This window comes from Schistocerca nitens, chromosome 2 (genome assembly GCF_023898315.1).
Source record: "Schistocerca nitens isolate TAMUIC-IGC-003100 chromosome 2, iqSchNite1.1, whole genome shotgun sequence".
Taxonomy (NCBI): Eukaryota; Metazoa; Arthropoda; class Insecta; order Orthoptera; family Acrididae; genus Schistocerca; species Schistocerca nitens.
In genome coordinates this window covers 372,812,470-372,832,791 of record NC_064615.1, presented here as the reverse complement: position 1 = coordinate 372,832,791, position 20,322 = coordinate 372,812,470, and the positions used below count along the sequence as shown (strand labels likewise).

The following is a 20,322-nucleotide window of genomic DNA, read 5'->3' as shown; positions in this document are numbered from 1 at the left end:
TAGTAAAAATGTGTCACTGATTTACCTGGTGAAAGGTTGCAGAAGGCATCTGTTCTCAAGACCCACACATCTACAACTTATAGAATCATGGTATGAGGAGCTTTTGCATATGGCAACAGGACTGGTTTGATAGATTATATAGCGTGAATAGTAAATCCTGTTGCTGTGTCCATCGTGGTCAGCATATTCCAGTAATATAATGCAGGACCTCACACTGGAGTTCACAACACAAATACCTTGAGTAACATATAGATCTTTGACTGGTCTGCCTAATGTTCAGGGATTTTTTCTGTTATCCACATTTTTCACAGAGCCATGTGTTGGGAGATCTGATGAGTATCACTGGTATATTTCCATATTTCTGCTAAAAACTTGGCCTCATTCACAGGCAATGTGATTTTTCAACTCCTAAGTGGTGGTTCAACCTCTTAAGTTGTTGTAAAGTTTACTTCTTGTTGTTTGGTCTTTATTGGGGTGTTCACATTAATATTCAAAAGTATTCTGAGTTCTTCATTGTTCAAAAGTTTATTTAACACTTTTGCCATGATTTTGGCATTTTTCTTGTCGTTATGTGTGTAATTTTCATCCTCACTTTTCAGCATTAACATAGAGAAGTTTCATTTTAGTAGTTAGCTTCCTAAGGTTTTATAATAGTATCTGGCACTGACTTTGAGATAGTGCTCTTCCATGTAGTTGATCAGACCATTTTGGTATTCCCTCTTGACTCAACTGGTAATTTGGGTGAATTGTTTCTGATGTTTTTTGAGGTTGACTACTATTTCTTTTGTTTTGTGGTTTTGAAATTTTCACCATGCTTGATGTTTTTGCTCATGATTTTTTCATATTATGTAGTCCAACGGTGACATACAGGGTGTCCATAATCAAAGTTCCAGTTTAAAACCCCCATAGGAAGAGAATTGTGCTTAGAATGAGGTCAACTTTGAACAGCATATTATTGCAGCAAGAGGAAACATCATGGAACAAACAAATTTAATGAAAATTTTACCAGTAGATGGCACTGTAAGCCCATTAACATAAATGGGGTTTGCTTCAAATGACAGATGAATCACAGTACAATGCCTATGGTTTGAGTTCAGCAGTGACACTGTTAGTTAGGTAAGCCCATCCACCACAATGGATGGAAAAAATCAGTTTTCAATTGTACAGAGGCCAAAAACCATATAAAAGCAAAATTACATTGCTTTTTAATTAGTCTGTAGCCAAAAACTGCATGGAAAGCAAAATGACATAAGTTTTTATGACATAAGTTTTTAACTGTCCTGGGGCCAAAAACTGGATAAGAAGCAAAATGACATTGGTTCTAATTATCATGAGAGGTAATCCCACACCCAGAAGTCACACAGATTAAGAACAGGTGATATGGATGGCCAGGCTGTAGGCTGATAATTCTAGCATTTACAAAGTACCTCTGCAGCAGCCATGTCACTGGCTCTGCAATGTGTGAAAGAGAGCCATCTTGCATAAAAACGTTTCTACCCACACGTCCACAGTGCCGGAGGGTTGGAATGATATTGGTGTGCGAAAGACTTTTATAGTGTTTATCAGTGTCAATATGAGTAATAGGACTCATCTCTTCAAAGGGTATTTTGAAAAAAAGATGCCATCAGCCCACATCACACAGTCATCTTTGCAAAATGAAATGGTACTGATTGATGTGTCTGTGGATTTTCTGTTGCCCTGTTCTGCAATTCTGCATACTGACATGTCCTTGGGGATGGAAATGGGCTTCATCTATACACAGAATGTTCCATGTCCATTCATTGTCCACTTCCATGCAAGCAAGAAATTCTAGAGTGACCATTTATCTTTCAGGCAGGTCAGAAGGAAGCACCTCCCAAACATAGGTGACTTTGTATGGATAGCATTGCAGGATGTTTTATAGGATTTTATGCACCGTACTAACTGACTTGTCCAACATTTGGGCAATTTCTTGTGCACTGGATGTTTCCACACCACAACTCAACCTGTCTTGCAATGCTGTGACAACATATTTACAGACTTTGGATCAACGGCTTTCCTCCTTCTGCCACAATTTGCTTCAAAAGAACCTGTCTTTTATAACCATTTTCTCCAGACACCTAATGGACATCAAATCAGTGCCTTATTTCATATTCTTAAGTGTCCAGGACTTCTGCAGGGCTATTGGTGCATAGTCACTGTTTTGTAAAAGAGCTTTACCAGCAGCACTTGATCCTTCATAGAAACAGTTGTGTTGGAAATCTTAGACACAAACTGAGGAATAGCCATGTGCTGCGCATCTGTTGTGTTCCATGACATTTCCCCCTGGGTCAGTATCATAATGCTCAAATTTGATGTCATTCTGAGCAGTGGTTCTCTTTTTACAGCATTTTAAAATTGGAATTTTAACTGTGAACACTGTGTGGTGTATTACTTTATGATCCCACAATTAGGATAACAGCTATTCCAGATTGTAGTTTCTTACAGCTATTTGTGAGCTGAAACTGATTTAATCAACAAAAATATAAGACACTCAGTAGTTTGAACTAATTTGTCTCATTTTAACACAATGCACTTTCACAAGGATATTCTGCCCAGTATGGCACCTAGAAAGACAATATTAAACTGACAACTAACAACAAAAGGGAGATCATTAGATATATCAAGTGAAATTTGTAATTGGTTGCAGATTTCTTGGTAGTGAGAACACAGCGTGTTATCTTAGACAGAGAGACATGGACACATATAGAAATAACTTCAGGTGTGCCGACATATGCTCAGACCTTTGCTGCTCATGTTGTATGCTGATGGTTTGGCAGACAATATTAACAATAACCTGAAGCTTTTTGTAGATGATGCCATTATCTTTAATGAGCTACTGTTTGGAAAAAACTGTACCAATATTCAGACAGATCTTGATAACATTTCAAAGTGCCACAAGATTCGAAACTTGCTATAAATACTCAGAAATGCAAAATTGTGCACTTAACAAAATGAAATGAAAAATATATAGTGTCCTGTTAATATAATATGAGTGTGTCACCACTGGAATCAATCATCTCTTACGTGGATATAAGAAATTGTAGGGACCTGAAATGGGATGATCACATAGGCTCAGTTGTAGGTAGAGCAGGAGCAGACTTGAGTTCATTGGACGGACACTGGCGAAATAGTAGTAGTCAATTGAGAAGACAATCTGCAAAAATGTGTCTCAGTTTCTCTGTGATATAAGGAAATTAATGGAGCACTTAAAAATAATGAAAAGGCATTATTTTCAGAATATAGCCTGAGAAGACAAACACAGCACACATGGAGTAAATGAAAAGTATAACATTTTTTGCTGTGAGTTGACAGGTTATTACAAAACAGTTGTCCTAAGAAATTATAGATTAGTTATTTCCAAAGACTGGTTACAAACAGCATCAGAAAATAATATAAAATAGAGAAGAGACTACACTTAACATACAGAAACACTAAATGTTATGCGTTAAATGTCAATACAAATTCTGCTCTAAAATTTTAAGCAAAGTAAACAAAATATCAAAGTGTGTAGCATTTAAAGAGAAATTAAAAAAAAAATATATGTTGGGTATAGTAAAAATGAGGCTTCCATAGCAAATTATGAAAATAAGGATACTGCTTGTATTAGTGTGAACAGTTCCTCAGAGGAACATTTTATTAAAAGCATTAACTCACTCTCTGCCCCCAACCCTCCTCTCTCCACCCTCCCTCCATCTCTGTCCTCTCAGCCCCCCCCCCCCCCCCAAAAAAAAAAAATTGTGTCCAAGTAGTTTCAACATGGACTTATTCATAGTAATAATTTCCCAGGCTGATTTAAATATCTATTGTTAATCCTTTCCCAAAAATGTGACCAGTTAATATTGTTGACAAGGTCACTAATACACAACATGAATAGTAAGGGTTGCAACACACTTCCCTGGGGCACACCTAAAGCTACTTCACACCTGACGATGCCTCTCCATCAAAGATAACGTGCTTCCTCCCTACCAAACCTCCTCAATCCAGTCACAAAATTCACTTGATACCCCACATGATTGTACTTTCAGCAGTAAGTGTAGATGTGGTACTAAGTCAAATGATTTTCAGAACTCAAGAAATACTGCATCTACCTGACTGCTTTGATCCAAAGCTTTCATTGTGTCATTTGAGAAAACTGTGAGTTGGGTCTCACATGATCAATGTTTTCGGAATCCTTTATGGTTGGCACAGAAGGGGTCATTCTGTTTGAGAGACCTCATTATATTTGAACTCAGAATATGATGCAAGATTCTATAACAAATCAGTGTCAAGGATGCTGGACCTTCAGTGGTATACAGTCTCTGTAAAGAAATTTCTAATGAAATGGAGAGTACTGCATGATTGGTGTAAAACAAAGCATAGTACTATAGATAGAGAGAGATGCTGAATGAAATGCAGTTGGCTCTCAAGAGAGCAATACGTGAAGCCTTCAATTTGTAGTTTTGTGGTTGACTTCTACTATCCTTCTTGTACACAAGGGTGACCTGTGCTTTCTTCCAACTACTGGGAACAGTTTTTTGTTTGCTGATCTGCAATAGATTTTTATATAGTCAAAAGAGGGGCTAATTCAGTGACAAATTCAGTATATAATCTTATAGGGATTTCAGAACTTTGGAGCTTTGTGAGTTTTAATGATTTCAGCTGTTTCTCAACACCACTGACACTAACAGCTATTTCACCTATCTTTTCAGTGGTGTGAGTGTTAAATTGGGGAAATTCACATGTTTTTTCCTTTGTGAAGGTATATTTGTAAATGAAGTTGCTTTTCTACACTCAGTTTCAGTCCTGTCACATTCACGACTGACTGGACACTAATTATGGTGCCACTAACAGTCTGCAAATACATCCAGAATTACTTTGGGTTTTGTGAAAGATCATTGAAGGCTTCACGTATTGCTCTCTTGAGAGCCAACTGCATTTCATTCAGCAACTCTCTCTATCTATACTACTATGCTTTGTTTTACACCAATCATGCAGTACTCTCCATTTCATTAGAAATTTCTTTACAGAGACTGTATATCACTGAAGGTCCCTCCCACTATGAACAGTTCTTTTGGGTACATGGTCAACTGTTCTTTTGAAATTGAGCCATAGTTTCTCTACATACTCCTGCCATGTCCCAAGTTTCTCACTGGGATGTGTCACTACTGTGGTTTTTTTTTTTTTTTTTTTTTTTTTTTTTTTAAATCCAGTTTGCTGAACATACATATCTTTCTACTTGTTTTACTTATGCTTTCCACTTTGATAATCATTGTTGCACAACCATGTCATGGTCACTGATATCAGTTTCAGTGGGACATGCTCAGATCTATTTGTAGATCCAATATACACTGAAGCACCACAGAAACTGGTATAGGCATGCATATTCAAAAACAGAAATACGTAAATAGGCAGAACCTTCTGCTGCAATCAGCAACTTTTATATAAGACAAAAGTGTCTGGCATGGTTGTTAGATTGGTTACTGCTGCTACAAAGGCATGTTATCAAGATGTAAGTGAGTTTGAATGTGGTGTTATGTTGGCGCATGAGTGATGGGACACAGCGTCTCCGAGGTAACGATGAAGTGGGGATTTTCCCATATGACCATTTCACGTGTGTACCACGAATATCAATAATCTGGTAAAACATCAAATCACCAACATTGCTATGGTCAGAAAAAAATCCTCTAAGAATGGGATCGACAATGACTGAAGAGAATCATTCATTGTGACAGAAGAGCAACCCTTCCACAAATTGCTGCAGATTTCATTGCTGGACCAACGACAAGTATCAGCATGCCAACCATTCAACGAAACATCATCGTTATGGGCTTTCAAAGCCAAAGACCCACTCATGTACCCTTTATGTCTGCGTGACACAAAGCTTTACACTTTGCCTGGTCCCTTCAACACCAATGTTGGACTGTTGATGCTGGAAATATGTTGCCTGGTCGGATGAGTGTTGTTTCATATTGTATCAAGTGGATGGATGTGTATGGTATGGAGACAGCCATAAGAATCCATGGACCCTGCATGTCAGCAGGCGACTGTTCAAGCTGATGGATGCTATGTAATGGTGTGGGGCATGTGCAGTTGCAGTGATATGGGACCTCTGATATGTCTAGATATTAATCTGACAGGTTGCATGTACATAAGTAAAATTTGCAATGACCCTAATAGCATAAGTAGCTGAACTCAAACGTTTCAGCAGATCTTCAGTGTGTTTTTTCCAGTTCAACCCCTCATCAATGCACACACCTAGAAATTTTGAATATTCTACCTTAGCCACTGATTTCTGATTGAAGTCTATATTTATTAAAGGTGTCATTCCATTTACTGTGCGGAACTGTACATACTGTGTTTTGTCAAAGTTTAATTAGAGCCCATTTGCAGAGAACAACTTAATGATTTTCTGAAAAACATTGTTTACAATTTCATCAGTTAATTCTTGTCTGTTGAGTGTGATAGCTATACATGTATCATCAGCAAAAAGTACCAGCTTTGCATCTTCATGAACATAGAATGGCAAATCATTAATATATATTAAGAACAGCAGAGGACCCAAGACTGAACCTTGCAGCACCCTGTTCTTGATTGTTCCCCAGTTTGAGAAATCACCAGGTTTTTTTTTCATATTATGTGAACTGCTTGTTTCAACTTTCTGCACTCTTTCAGTTAGGTATGATTTAAACCATTTGAGCACTGTCCCATTCATACCATAGTACTTGAGCTTATCTAGAAGTATTCCATGATTTACACAATCAAAAGCCTTTGAGAGATCACAAAAAATCCTAATGGGTGACTTCCAGTTACTCAGAGCATTTAATATTTCATTAGTGAAAGTATATATAGCATTTTCCGTTGAGAAACCTTTCTGGAAACCAAACTGACATTTTGTTAAAACTTTATTTTTGCAAAGGTGTGAAGCTACTGTACAATGCATTACTTTTTCAAGAATTTTGGATAAAGCAGTCAGAAGAGAGATTGGATGGTAGTTGTTGACATCAGATGTATCCCCTTTTTATGCAGTGGTTTAACAATGGCATACTTCAGTCTATCTGGGAAAATACCCTGCTTCAGAAAGCTATTGCATATGTGGCTAAGAATCTCACGTATCTCTCAGGAACAAGCTTTTATTATCCTGCTAGAAATGCCATCAATTCCATGTGAGCTTTTATTATTGAGAGAGTTTATTATCTTCCTAATTTCAGAAGGAGAGGTGGGTGGAATTTCAATTGTATCAAATTGTGTGGGTAAGGCCTCTTCCATTAACTGCCTTGCTTCTTCTAATGAACATTTAGATCCTATTTTCTCTACAACATTTAAAAAATGATTATTCAAAATGTTTTTGACTTCCGTCAAGTTCCCATTCGCTTTGATGGTAATACTGTCATCCTGTACTCTTGGTTGCTCTGTCTTCCTTGTAATAATATTCCAAATTGTTTTGATTTTGTTATCAGTGGTATTAATCTCAGACATGATGCACATGCTTCTGGACTTTTTAATAACCTTTCTTAATGTAGCACAGTAGTTTTTATAATATTTGGCTGTTTCTGCGTCATTACTCTTTCTTGTTGTTAGATACAGTTCCCTTTTGTGGTTACAAGATATTTTTATTCCTTTAGTAAGACAAGATTTTTTGCACGGTTTCTTATAATTAGATTTAACTTCTTTCTTGGGGAAACAGTTTTCAAATTCTGTTACAAGCATATCATGAAATAAGTTATATTTTAAATTAGCATCGGGTTCCTTGTACACCTCATCCCAGTCTAACTGCTGAAGATTTTCCCTGAAATTTCTAATTGTTGAGTCATTAATTGAACACACAACTTTGGAAGTAGTAGTTAGAATACCAAGTTTCTTAAAGAGGTCTCTGCATGATAATCTAGGACTGACACCATGTATAATTCTAATCACTCGTTTCTGAATTTTGAAAATGTTCTCTTTGTGAGAGGAGGTTGTGAGAGGAGTTTCCCCAAAAGATGATTCCATAACTCATTAGTGAATGGAAGTAGGCTAAATAAACTAAATTCTTCATTTTTAAATCACCTGTTTCTGCTGTCATGCATACTGAAAAGTAGCTGAACTAAGGTGTTTCATAAAGTCGAGAGTGTGAGTTTTCCAATTTAGGTTGTGGTCAATTTGTAGCCCTAAAAATTTGACACTGTCTACAGCTTTAACTTCATTGTTTGAATACATTATACTTATAGGGTCAGGTATTCTTTGTGAGGTACTAAACTGTGTGTACTGGGTCTTGTCAAAATTCAGTGACAATCCATTTGCTGTGAACCACCCATTGATATTTCATTAGCTGATTGCTCAGTGAGATTAAGGGTACTGTTTTTTATACCAATACTTGTATCACCTGCAAATAAGACAAAATTTGCATTTTGTGACACTGCATATAGAAGGCCATTAATATACACTCCTGGAAATTAAAATAAGAACACCGTGAATTCATTGTCCCAGGAAGGGGAAACTTTATTGACACATTCCTGGGGTCAGATACATCACATGATCACACTGACAGAACCACAGGCACATAGACACAGGCAACAGAGCATGCACAATGTCGGCACTAGTACAGTGTATATCCATCTTTCGTAGCAATGCAGGCTGCTATTCTCCCATGGAGACGATCGTAGAGATGCTGGATGTAGTCCTGTGGAACGGCTTGCCATGCCATTTCCACCTGGCGCCTCAGTTGGACCAGCATTTGTGCTGGACGTGCAGACCGCGTGAGACGACGCTTCATCCAGTCCCAAACATGCTCAATGGGGGACAGATCCGGAGATCTTACTGGCCAGGGTAGTTGACTTACACCTTCTAGAGCACGTTGGGTGGCACGGGATACATGCGGACGTGCATTGTCCTGTTGGAACATCAAGTTCCCTTGCCGGTCTAGGAATGGTAGAACGATGGGTTCGATGACGGTTTGGATGTACCGTGCACTATTCAGTGTCCCCTCGACGATCACCAGTGGTGTACGGCCAGTGTAGGAGATCGCTCCCCACACCATGATGCCGGGTGTTGGCCCTGTGTGCCTCGGTCGTACGCAGTCCTGATTGTGGCGCTCACCTGCACGGCGCCAAACACGCATACGACCATCATTGGCACCAAGGCAGAAGCGACTCTCATCGCTGAAGACGACACGTCTCCATTCGTCCCTCCATTCACGCCTGTCGCGACACCACTGGAGGCGGGCTGCACGTTGTTGGGGCGTGAGCGGAAGACGGCCTAACGGTGTGCGGGACCGTAGCCCAGCTTCATGGAGACGGTTGCGAATGGTCCTCGCCGATACCCCAGGAGCAACAGTGTCCCTAATTTGCTGGGAAGTGGCGGTGCGGCCCCCTACGGCACTGCGTAGGATCCTACGGTCTTGGCGTGCATCCGTGCGTCGCTGTGGTCCGGTCCCAGGTCGACGGGCACGTGCACGTTCCGCCGACCACTGGCGACAACATCGATGTACTGTGGAGACCTCACGCCCCACGTGTTGAGCAATTTGGCGGTACGTCCACCCGGCCTCCCGCATACCCACTATACGCCCTCGCTCAAAGTCCGTCAACTGCACATACGGTTCACGTCCACGCTGTCGCGGCATGCTACCAGTGTTAAAGACTGCGATGGAGCTCCGTATGCCACGGCAAACTGGCTGACACTGACGGCGGCGGTGCACAAATGCTGCGCAGCTAGCGCCATTCGACGGCCAACACCGCGGTTCCTGGTGTGTCCGCTGTGCCGTGCGTGTGATCATTGCTTGTACAGCCCTCTCGCATTGTCCGGAGCAAGTATGGTGGGTCTGACACACCGGTGTCAATGTGTTCTTTTTTCCATTTCCAGGAGTGTATAATAGGAACAACAAGGGGCCTAAAATGGAGCCCTGGGGCACCCCTAGTCTGATGGTTTCATATTTTAAATGACTATTGTTATGTGGTAAGCCTGATGCAGACACACACTGTTTTCTATTAAAAAGATAGCATATAGGATATTTTTTGTATAAGGATCTCATGCTAAACACAATCAAAATCTTTAGCCAGATCTCAGAATATTCCAAGTGGTAATAACTATTGATTTATTGATTCTAATATATCATCTCTAAAAGTGAATACAGCTTGATAAGTTGACAATCCTTTCTGAAATCCAAACTAATTGTGAATGAGAATATTTTTCTGTACTAGGTGTTTATAAAGTCTATTGTACATAACCCTTTCAAAGACTTTTGAAAATATTGCCAGTAATGAAATGGGCCAGAAGTTTTCCACTGATGATTAGTCTCCATTTTTGTGTAACTGTTTGACAATAGCATATTTAAGCCTATCTGGAAAAGTACCACTGTGGAGGGATTCATTACATAAAACTCAGTATATCACAAAGTTCTGAGGAGCAACATTTGATTATGGTAGTGCTGATTTCATCATAATCACTGGAACATTTGTTTTTAAGAGACATAATAATTTTAGAAATGTCTTTCGGTGAGGCAGGATATAGTTGAATTATGTCAAACTTCTGCGGGAACGCATTCTTTAAATATTTTAAGCTGTCTTCTGAGGAACTATGCAAACCAAAGTTGCCTGCTCCTGAAAGGAAGCAGTGGTTGAAACTGTCTGCAATTTTGGAGGTATCCCTAATCAACTCATTATTTACATTTAATGTAATTTCCTCATTTGCCTGATTAGTTTTTCCTGTTTCACTTTTTACTATGTACCATATAGTTTTTATCTTGTTATTAGAGGCATTTATTTTTCTTGAAAATAGATACATTTTGAGGTTCTGATTACTTTGTTTAGAATCTTATAATATAATTTGTAATGTGATTTAGCTCTGTTGTCATTGTTCTTCCTTGACATTACGTACAGTCTTCTTTTTGTTTTGTAAGATACTTTTATTCCATTTGTAATCCGAGGTTATGAAACATTTAATCTACCGGTATTTGCTTTGATTACTCTCTTAGGGCAGCAGTTTTTAATGTGACCTATGACTGTATTAGAGAAATAGCTATATTTTTCATTCATCCTGGCTGATTTATGTACATCTTTCCAGTCTGTATTCCTCAAACAGCCTTTTTTTCTTCAATTCCTGTTTCATTTATTATTGGTATAGTTTCCCACTTCCTGTTATTAGTTGAATGAGACCCCACTATATTAAATGTAAAGAACTGGGATTCATGATCTGAAAGGCTATTAAATATTGGATTTATACTATGATTTGCTAGTGTGGTAGTATCTATGAAAATGTTATCAATAGCAGTGCTGCTGGTACCCATAACCCTGGCTGGAAACTGTACTAAGGGAATGAGATTATAAGAAGTGGTAAGAGACTCTAGTATGGATCTTGAGTGACTATTCTCCAAAAAATTTAAATTAAAATCTCCATTTAGTATGAGTTCATTATTTTTAGAAGCTAAGAAATTGAATACTGCACCAAGCTGTTTAGCAAAGAGCTTGAAATTACCAGCTGGAGACCTGTATATTGTGACTATAATTATTTTTCTTTTGTGTGTATCCACTTGTGTGTCACATGCTTCAAAGTACTAATCACTACAGTATTTAAGAATGTCAATGTTTTTATAATTGTGACGCTTTCTAATGTAAGTGGCAACTCCTCCTTTCTCCATCTCTTTTCTACAATACTTTGAAGCTAAGGTATACCCTTCCATGTTAAGCATTTCAATTTCACTACTTAAATGATGTTCAGGAATACAAATAATATCAACAGGATTTATACACTGTAGCTCGTCCAAACAGATCTGAAATTCATTAATTTTGTTTTTTAAATGTCTGATATTTTGATGTAGCAAATTTACTGTTACTTTTTTTTTGTCTTCACAAGTATTATGCTTAACATTTTCAGATACATCTTGTTTCAATATTCAATGTGTAGATAATGACCTATACTTAATATTATGTGTGTTCACTGCTTTTCAGGAGTGCTTCAAACTTTGGCATTTTGTTGCAAATGCTTCTGCGGTTAACTACTAGGACTTTAATACTCTCACCTGTGGGGGTCACTCTTTTGGATCTTACACTTATATCTCTTACAACTGTCATTTTCTGTACTGGATGGAGAGACACTTATCTGAAAAAAGCCTTGTATGAACCCCACACGCAGTCAGCTACTTGTATAACTGCCTCTGATGTGCAGTGGATGTCTGACCCATTTAGGGGGACTCTACAGTTCTCAATAATCTGATGCAAGTCCAGGAAGTCACAGCCTTGCTTGTCACAGAAGCTTTGATGTCTCTCAGTCCTTCCACTTGATCCAGAACCAGGGTGCCACAATCAGTTCTGGGAAAAATGCTTCAAATGTGAGCTTCATTGAAACACTGCAAGGCTGGTCTTCTCAGCCTTCTCTGCAAGTCACTGGAATGATCCAAATATGGCCTCAAAGCCCAGATGCCAGGCACTGTTCATTCCAGTGTGCACTACCATCTGCATTTGGTTGCACCCTCTGTCCTCAGTGGCTGCCAGAGCAGCCTCTTCAACATGAGGCTCCCAGGTATACACACTGAGTGCATCTGGTGTTCTTGCCTGCCCCTTGCTTCCAATTCCCTAAAGGGCACTATCATTCACTGTACATTTGAAATGTCAACAATTAATAGCCCCTACCCTTTTGTGTTTGCTTCCTCATGATTTTTTCCCTGGAACTGGTGAAGTGAGTGCCACTGGCTCAGTTTCAGTTTCAGTGAATGACAGAACATTGATCTCATTAGTTTGGGGGTTGATATAACACCCTGAGTCCCATCTGGTCCCTATCTACACTGTACAGGATGTCCAGGTTTCCCGTTGACACCCTACTCACAGTCAAGTGGATGAGTAACGACAGATCCTGTACTTCCAGTAGAAGAGACGGGGTCCATACAAGAGGATAGTACTAGAGGTATCTTTGTCACCATGACTCCTCCAGCACATCAACGCACAACCAATTCCAATTGTTTTACAGTAGTCAGGGCAATTTCCATCTGCTTATAGATGCTGGCCAACTCATTCCTTGTTGAAGAACAGCATTCACAGTAGGGTTGTGTTGTGGCTGGTGCAATGTATTAGAGGATAGTGAACAAAGAACTGCAAACTGAACTTGCTAACTATCTTTTAATCTGTTGAGCTAAAAAATTACTAATTCTCTGTAGGAATTGAAGCAGATACATGAAATGAGATTTTTATTAAGCCAACAGAGAAACCTTTGGTAAGAATCACTACTTTCTTAAAACATTTTAGGCTTAGTTGTAGTCCTTGATAAACTCAAGAAAAGAGTTAATATGGAATAAATGTAGATAATACACTGAAAAGCCAAAGAAACACATATACCTGCCTAATATCATGTATAGCTCCCGCAAGCATGCAGAAGTACCACAACACAATGTAGCATGGAGTCAACTAATGTCTGAAGTAGTACTGAAGGGAACTGACACCATGAATCCTGCAGGACTGCCCATAAATCCGTAAGAGTATCATTGGGTGGGGATCTCTTGTAAACAGCACGTTGCAGGGCACCCCAGATATGCTAAATAATGTTCATGTCTGGGTAGTTTGGCAGCCAGTGGAAGTGTTTAAATTCAAAAGAGTGTTCCTGGAGCCACTCTGTAGCAATTCTGGATGTGTGGGTGTTGCATTGTCCAGCCGGGATGTTGCAATGCTGCATGTCTGTCGGAATACACAATGGACATGAAAGGATGCAGGTGATCAGACAGGATGCTTATGTGCATATCACCTGTCAGATTAATATCTAGACATATCAGGGGTCTTATATCACTGCAACTGCACATGCCCCACACCATTACAGAGTCTCCACCCGCTTGAGCAGTCCCTTGCTGACATGCAGAGTCCATGGATTCTTGAGGCTGTCTCCATACCTTACATGTCCATCCACATGATACAATTTGAAATGAGACACGTCTGACTGGGCAACTTGTTTCCAGTGTCAACACTCCAATGTCCATGTTGAAGGCTCCAGGTGAGGCATAAAGCTTTGTGTCATGCAGTCATCAATGGTACATGAGTGGGCCTTCAGCTCTGAAAAACCATATTGATGATGTTTCATTGAATGTTTTGCATGCTGAAACTTGCTGGTGGCCCAGAATTGAAATCTGCAGCAATTAGTGGAAGGATTGCAAGTCTGTCACACTGAACAATTATCTTCAGTTGTCATTGATCCCTGTCTTGCAGAATCTCTTTCTGGCCACGGTGATGTCAGAGATTTGATGTTTTACCAGATTCCTGATATTCACGGTACACTTGTGAAAATCCCCACTTCAACACTACCTTGGATGTGTCTCATCACTCATGTATCAACTATAGTACCATGTTCAAACTCACTTATATCTTGATAACCTGCCATTGTAGCAGCAGTAATGAATCTAACAACTGCGCCAGATACTTGTTGTCTTATGTAGGCGTTGCCAGCTACAACACCATATTCTGCCTGTTGCCATATCTCTGTATTTGAATACACATGCCTATACCAGTTTCTTTCACACTTCAGTGTGTATACTCCTCCTGAAGTGAAAACTAAGTGTAACACAATTTCTTTTAGTTACAGTATCTGCTGCAGTAAAACTAAATCACATACACACATTTACTACAAATTAGATTACATGTCGGACAAGAGTAACATCTAAAAACTCTCAAAAATTTGCATTTATTTGCTTGTATATAGACCAAAATTTGGGGTAATCTTTTTGTTGACAGTAACTGTGAATCAGAACTGGTGATTTGCTGCAAAACAAGTTATTCACAATATTCATACCAGTAACTTATATAAATTTCATAAAATATAGTTTTGCAAGCATCCAAAAATTCTAAAAAAAAGTGTGGCTCATGTAATTATATAGATAAATTAGAGAATGGTTGTTTAGAACAAGGAGAGACCTGATGTTCTCAAAAATTTTAAAAGTTCGCAAATAAGTTCTAGTTTTTCATGGCACTTGCAAATGTTCAAAATTTCATAATATATCAATACATAAACGAGTATTGAGAAAATCAGTGAAAGTTTATGGAGAAGCAATGTGAATAGTAAAATATGAGAATCTAGAATTTCAAATTGGCACACATATTTGTCACATGTGGTCTCCCACAAAGGAAAATTCCGAAGGCGACTTTTACATATAAATAAATATGCCAATTTCACAGTTTATTTTATTTATCTTGTTCTGTGACAACCTCCACAACACTGGCCAAAGATGAATTTTACAGTGTTAGTTTATCTCAGTTAAAGTTGTGAAAATGTATAGCAACAACAGAGCACATCTTCTGCCTGGAGCAACTAACAATTCAAGAGAATTTGTGGTCTCCTGTCATGATGTTTCCCTAATGTTGATGTGAAGAAATTGTAGGCTTTATCCGATGAAAATGTAACAGTTTTCAGACACATTATAAAGGCAGTCAATGACTGTGTGGAAGGAACTGCAACCAATATTATAGTTAAAAGCAATCAACTTTGAATAAGTGGGTTCACAAGACACAAACTGTAACCTCTGCGGGAAACAACAAGGTGTGCAACACAAGAAGATGTCCAAGTTAACAACATTGGTTCCGCACCTGTCAAGTATGTATGAGGCAGGTCTGAATGGAATTTCTGAACCAGATATTATGTTACCCATACTGGAAGTGACAGGCAAGCAGCTTCAAGCCAGTAGCCAGCAAGGAAGTAATGCACACAAGGCATTGTCACATTACAGCAATGTCACATCATGTATACATCAGCTTTGAGGAGCTCCACTTTTATGGGCACTATCATGATCTGAGGATAGGATTCACAACATTGGTGAACTGGACAAAGTGGCAACATGCATGGGTGTACCCAGTGAGGGGCAGGAGGGCGGGGGGCAGCTGCCCCCCCCCCCCTTCCCCGCCAGAAGATATTTGCAGTTTTTTACTAGTTTACTATTTTATTTAATAAGAAATGCTGCATGTTTTCTCGCATTGTACAAGTGCATTCTTCTATTTACAATGTTTATTAAAAGCAGTTTTTCACTGGTTTACTGTTTTATTTAGTAAGAAGTGCTGTATGTTGTCTCGAGTCCTTGTTTCCTGAGACTAGTGTGACCTGCCCCCCCCCCCCCCCCCCCAGTTCAGATCCTGGGTATGCCCTTGGCAACATGTAATAGATAGATGCTACAAAAAGAAGTTTTAGGTAGATATGGAATCAGATGTCAAGTGTGTTACCTATAGGATTGTTCCAACCAGACAGCACAACCACTCCTCTACATTTAACATCAGCAAATAAGTCAGCAGTCAAAGTATGTGAAAACAAATGTTTAATGGTAGACCTTGACTTTCAAGATCATATGACATGGAATCTCTTGATAGCTGATGGCACTGAGCCAATTCTAGGCACCAATTTTTTGCATGACTTTGACCTCCAGTGGACACTATGAGAGGATTACTGCAAAAAGCAACAGTTGCAGCTGCAGGCAAACGCGATAAATGGCACAGCATAGTACAAGAATTTCCAGGTATCCTATGAAGAGCCAAAGCACAGGTGAAAACTTGACACAATACCCAACATTTCATTCTCACCATGCAGGGGCAGCCAGTAGTATCTCATGTCTGAAAGAATTGCATTGGCTAGGCAAGACATAGAGAGACAAAAGTGCAATAATGTAACAAGACTACAAATAGGCAGTGGGTGTCACCTCTAGATATGGTCAAGAAATGAGACAGCACATGTAGGCTGTGTGGAGACAATCGAGTGTTAAATTCCAGGACTATCTTAGATAGATACCCCATTGTACATATCATGGATGTGAACAGTTCAATGACAGCCATGCTTTTTTTCAGTGTATTCAATTGCACTCAGGTGTCTTTGCAAATTGCTGTGGCCATATTGGACACTGACAAGACAGCAGTCACCATGCCCCTTTGGTTTACTTGAGTAATGCTGGATGCACTTTGGGTTGATAAATGCAGAACAAAGTTAAGTTCCTCAGTTCTGAGGTTTCGGCAGATGGGTTACCTCTGCTGACGGAGTGCGTGTCAGCCATACAACTTGTTGCAATCCCCACAACATTCAAAGACTTAAGGTGGTTTTTTGGAATGCTTAATTATTACTGCCAGCACCTTCTCCATGCAGTGACACTGTTGGAACTGTTAATAAAACTACTCAAGGGCAAACATATGGATGGTGCAAAAATGGTTCCTTGGAGCAATGAGCAGGCGGAGGCATTCAACAGAGTAAAGGAATATACTGCAAGAACAGTACTTCTCATACAACATCAGATTAATGCATCTCTAGCCATCATAGAGGATACCAGCCAAACAGCTGTGGGGTAGCACTTCAGAAACTTGTTGGTGGTGCTTGGCAGCCTCTTGCCTTCTTTCCTCTTGCTCACACTCATGCAAAAGGTTTGAGCTACTATAGACAGGAAACTTTTTGTGGCATGTGCACCTGTCCATCACTTCAGAGATTCAATTGAAGGCCACACTTTCACTTTTTACCTGGATCATGCAGCAGTAACATCATTCTTCAGCAAGGGAACTCCAAAGGCCTTGCTGAATTCCTCAGATGTGTCCATTTTATTTCACAGTTCACCACGGATGTCCACTACATTAGAGGTAGCAAGAACGTTGTGGTCAATTGCTTATCGCGATGTTGCGCAAGAGTAAAAGCAGTAAACCACACTGCCCAAGTACAAACTCTTGACCCTGAATTATATGAATTATGAGTGTAAGCCATCTAGTCTGACTCTCAAGTATGTAAAAACACCAGTACAGCATTTAACATTATAGTGCAAAGGTGCAAAGATGTTCCACAGTCTTCCACACCCAGGACTAAGAACTATGGTGTGATTGCTGATGAGGAGGGTGGTATGGCCAGAAATGAATAAAGATGGCCACAAGTGGCCACAACAATGTGAGAAATGTCAAAAATGCATGGTTGGAAGACCCATTGCCAGCTCCACAGGAAACATCATCACACCTTCATAAAGATTTGGTCACATTCATGTGGATCTTGTAGGGCCATTAGCTTACTCAAACAGCAACTGATTTAGTAACCATAGTGTATCATTTTAAGGGATGGCTAGAAGCGTTTCTGGTTGCAGACATCACTGCCACAACAGTGGCCAAGACAGTACTCAGTGGATGGATATCCGACCTCTGCAAACTATTACAACTAACGGGGGCAGACAGTTCAAGGCAGCATTATCCCAAGAACTTCATCTCTGCAGGTACAACCATATCCACACAACTAGTTATCACCCTCCCAGCAATGGATTAGTGGAAAGATTCCACCACACTCTACAGGTGACATTGATTCTTGCAAATGGATGAGACAAACACAACTACCAGTGCATACCCTCATTGCACTCAAATCCTTCCAGTCATCTGTGCATGACAAGAGAAGCCCAAGCTGTGGGTGCCAGCTTCAGCTGCCAGAAGTACCAATGCTGAGAAGACACATAGGAAGATTGGTGTCTGGGGCTCCAGGTTTTTAAAAAAAGGTGGAGAGGGAATGGGGCGACAGATTGCTGGTGTGGCAATCTAACAATCAACTGTAACAAATGATTTCATCTTGGGAAGTGGGTCACCTCTTTTTTAAACTTTTCATCTCTGATATTCTTCTGTGTGTTAGTACCTCTTTCTGTTCATGTTCTGATTCTGTGATGTTGTAATTTTAATTGTAATAAAGGTGTACAAAAATACCTAGGGTGTTTGCGTCAAGCTTGCCACTGCTCCAAGCATTCCAACAAGTCTTCTACCTGCTGTCTGGGTTCTGTATGAGATGTATATAACCTTTTGGTCCTTTTACTTTATACCTGCTTCCTTCATAATTTCAAACAGGGCTTTCCAGTCAAGACTGTCAAAAGCTTTCAGTAAATCTACAAAGGCTATAAATGTAGCTCTGTCTTCCATTAGTCTATCTTCTAAAATAAATTGTATGGTCAGTATTGCCACATATATTCCTACATTTCTCTTGAACCCAAACTGATTTTCATCAAGGTTGGCTTCTAACAGTGTTCCTCATCGTTGTTGGAAAATAACTACTAGCAATATAATATAAAAATGAACGTGACAAGCATAAAAAAACAGCTTTCAGCCCTATGTCACTGTGTTAAATTTGTTTCAAGAAATCGCAAGTATTTCAGAATAGCTTAGCTACTGTTCATCATTAATAAAGTTTCTGCCAACTGCTTCAATTTTTAGTGTACATTTTTACTCAGTCTACATACTTAAAAGTTTTCCTTCATGAAGGAATTAGCAGAGGATGATATGTGAATGATGACTAGATCACACTGCCATAAAGTGGTTTTAGAATGTTTCACTGTGTCTCTGCTGCCACAGAAACAGCAGCAAAGAAATAATTTCCTGTGGTTGTCTGTTAATTAATGGTAGAAACAGAGAGCCAATAAGTAAAATAAAGAGATCCAGGGGTTTGTATGTGATCTTAGTAGTATCACTTCCATGTTGTGCATTTTGTAGAGTCAATTAATGTTCTCTAGATCTTTATGTAAGTTTTCATCTTTATCTCTGTGCCTTTGTGTGGAAAAATGTATTCACTTTTTAAGTAATTGAAGGTTAAATTATGTATAACTATTGTCACTGCAACTGGTATATACCTTCTGCAACATTCCTTCTGGTACTCTGTTGTGTGTATGACTTTTACTTTCACACATCCAGTGATAGTGTGAACATGTGTTCATTGGGAAATAAGATTCTGAATAAATGTTTTAGAATATAGCTACTTGTGATGGCTACTATCAAAACTAGACAATTGTAAAGCAAAATATATCCTTTCTGCTAATGTAACAAAGAAAATTGTAAGGGATTGGTCTCACATAAAGCAATAAAAATAAAAATATTTAAATGATGGTCACAATGGTAGTAATATTCTCATATAACATAGTCTTAACTACACCATCTATTTAAATTGTTTAAAAAATTGACAAAATATATACATATGCCACAGAAAAAGTAATTGCTGTGTAATGCTGAGAAGATATAAAAAGCAATGCGCCAGTGAATTACCTCTTTCTGCCCCAGTGACCAGAGCTCTTTTTGACTTGAAACTTATTTCCATATTTGTCAGTTTTTGGTTTCAGGATATCAATAAATTTAACAGACTTAAATATGAAATTTGTTAATAAGTCTCTGCGGAGGATATCTTATCTTCAAACATAGATTAGATAACAGAAGCCAAGAAATTATTGTGAGGCACTCTTAAGTTATCAGAGCTTTTTACACGAACATTATCTCTCTAATGGATTTGATAATAAAGATTTAAAAGGTCAATAACTTGTCTATTGATTGCACTGATGTTTTTAATGATATACACTTCAAAGACAAAACAAAAACATGTACTCTACTTGGCCTGGCAACAACACTAGACATG

The 20,322-nt window shown here is 39.0% G+C and overlaps 1 protein-coding gene across 1 annotated transcript in view; it reads right to left on the bottom strand.

Moving 5' to 3' along the window:
• LOC126236199 (L-xylulose reductase-like) overlaps positions 1–20,101 on the bottom strand; it is a 57,127-nt gene extending 37,026 nt beyond the window's left edge. Inside the window, exon 1 of the mRNA XM_049945310.1 lies at positions 19,959–20,101. Within this exon, the coding sequence (XP_049801267.1) occupies positions 19,959–20,010 (52 nt within the window). The 5' untranslated portion in view covers positions 20,011–20,101. The remainder of the gene's footprint in view (positions 1–19,958) is intronic.
• Positions 20,102–20,322: the final 221 nt, after the last annotated feature.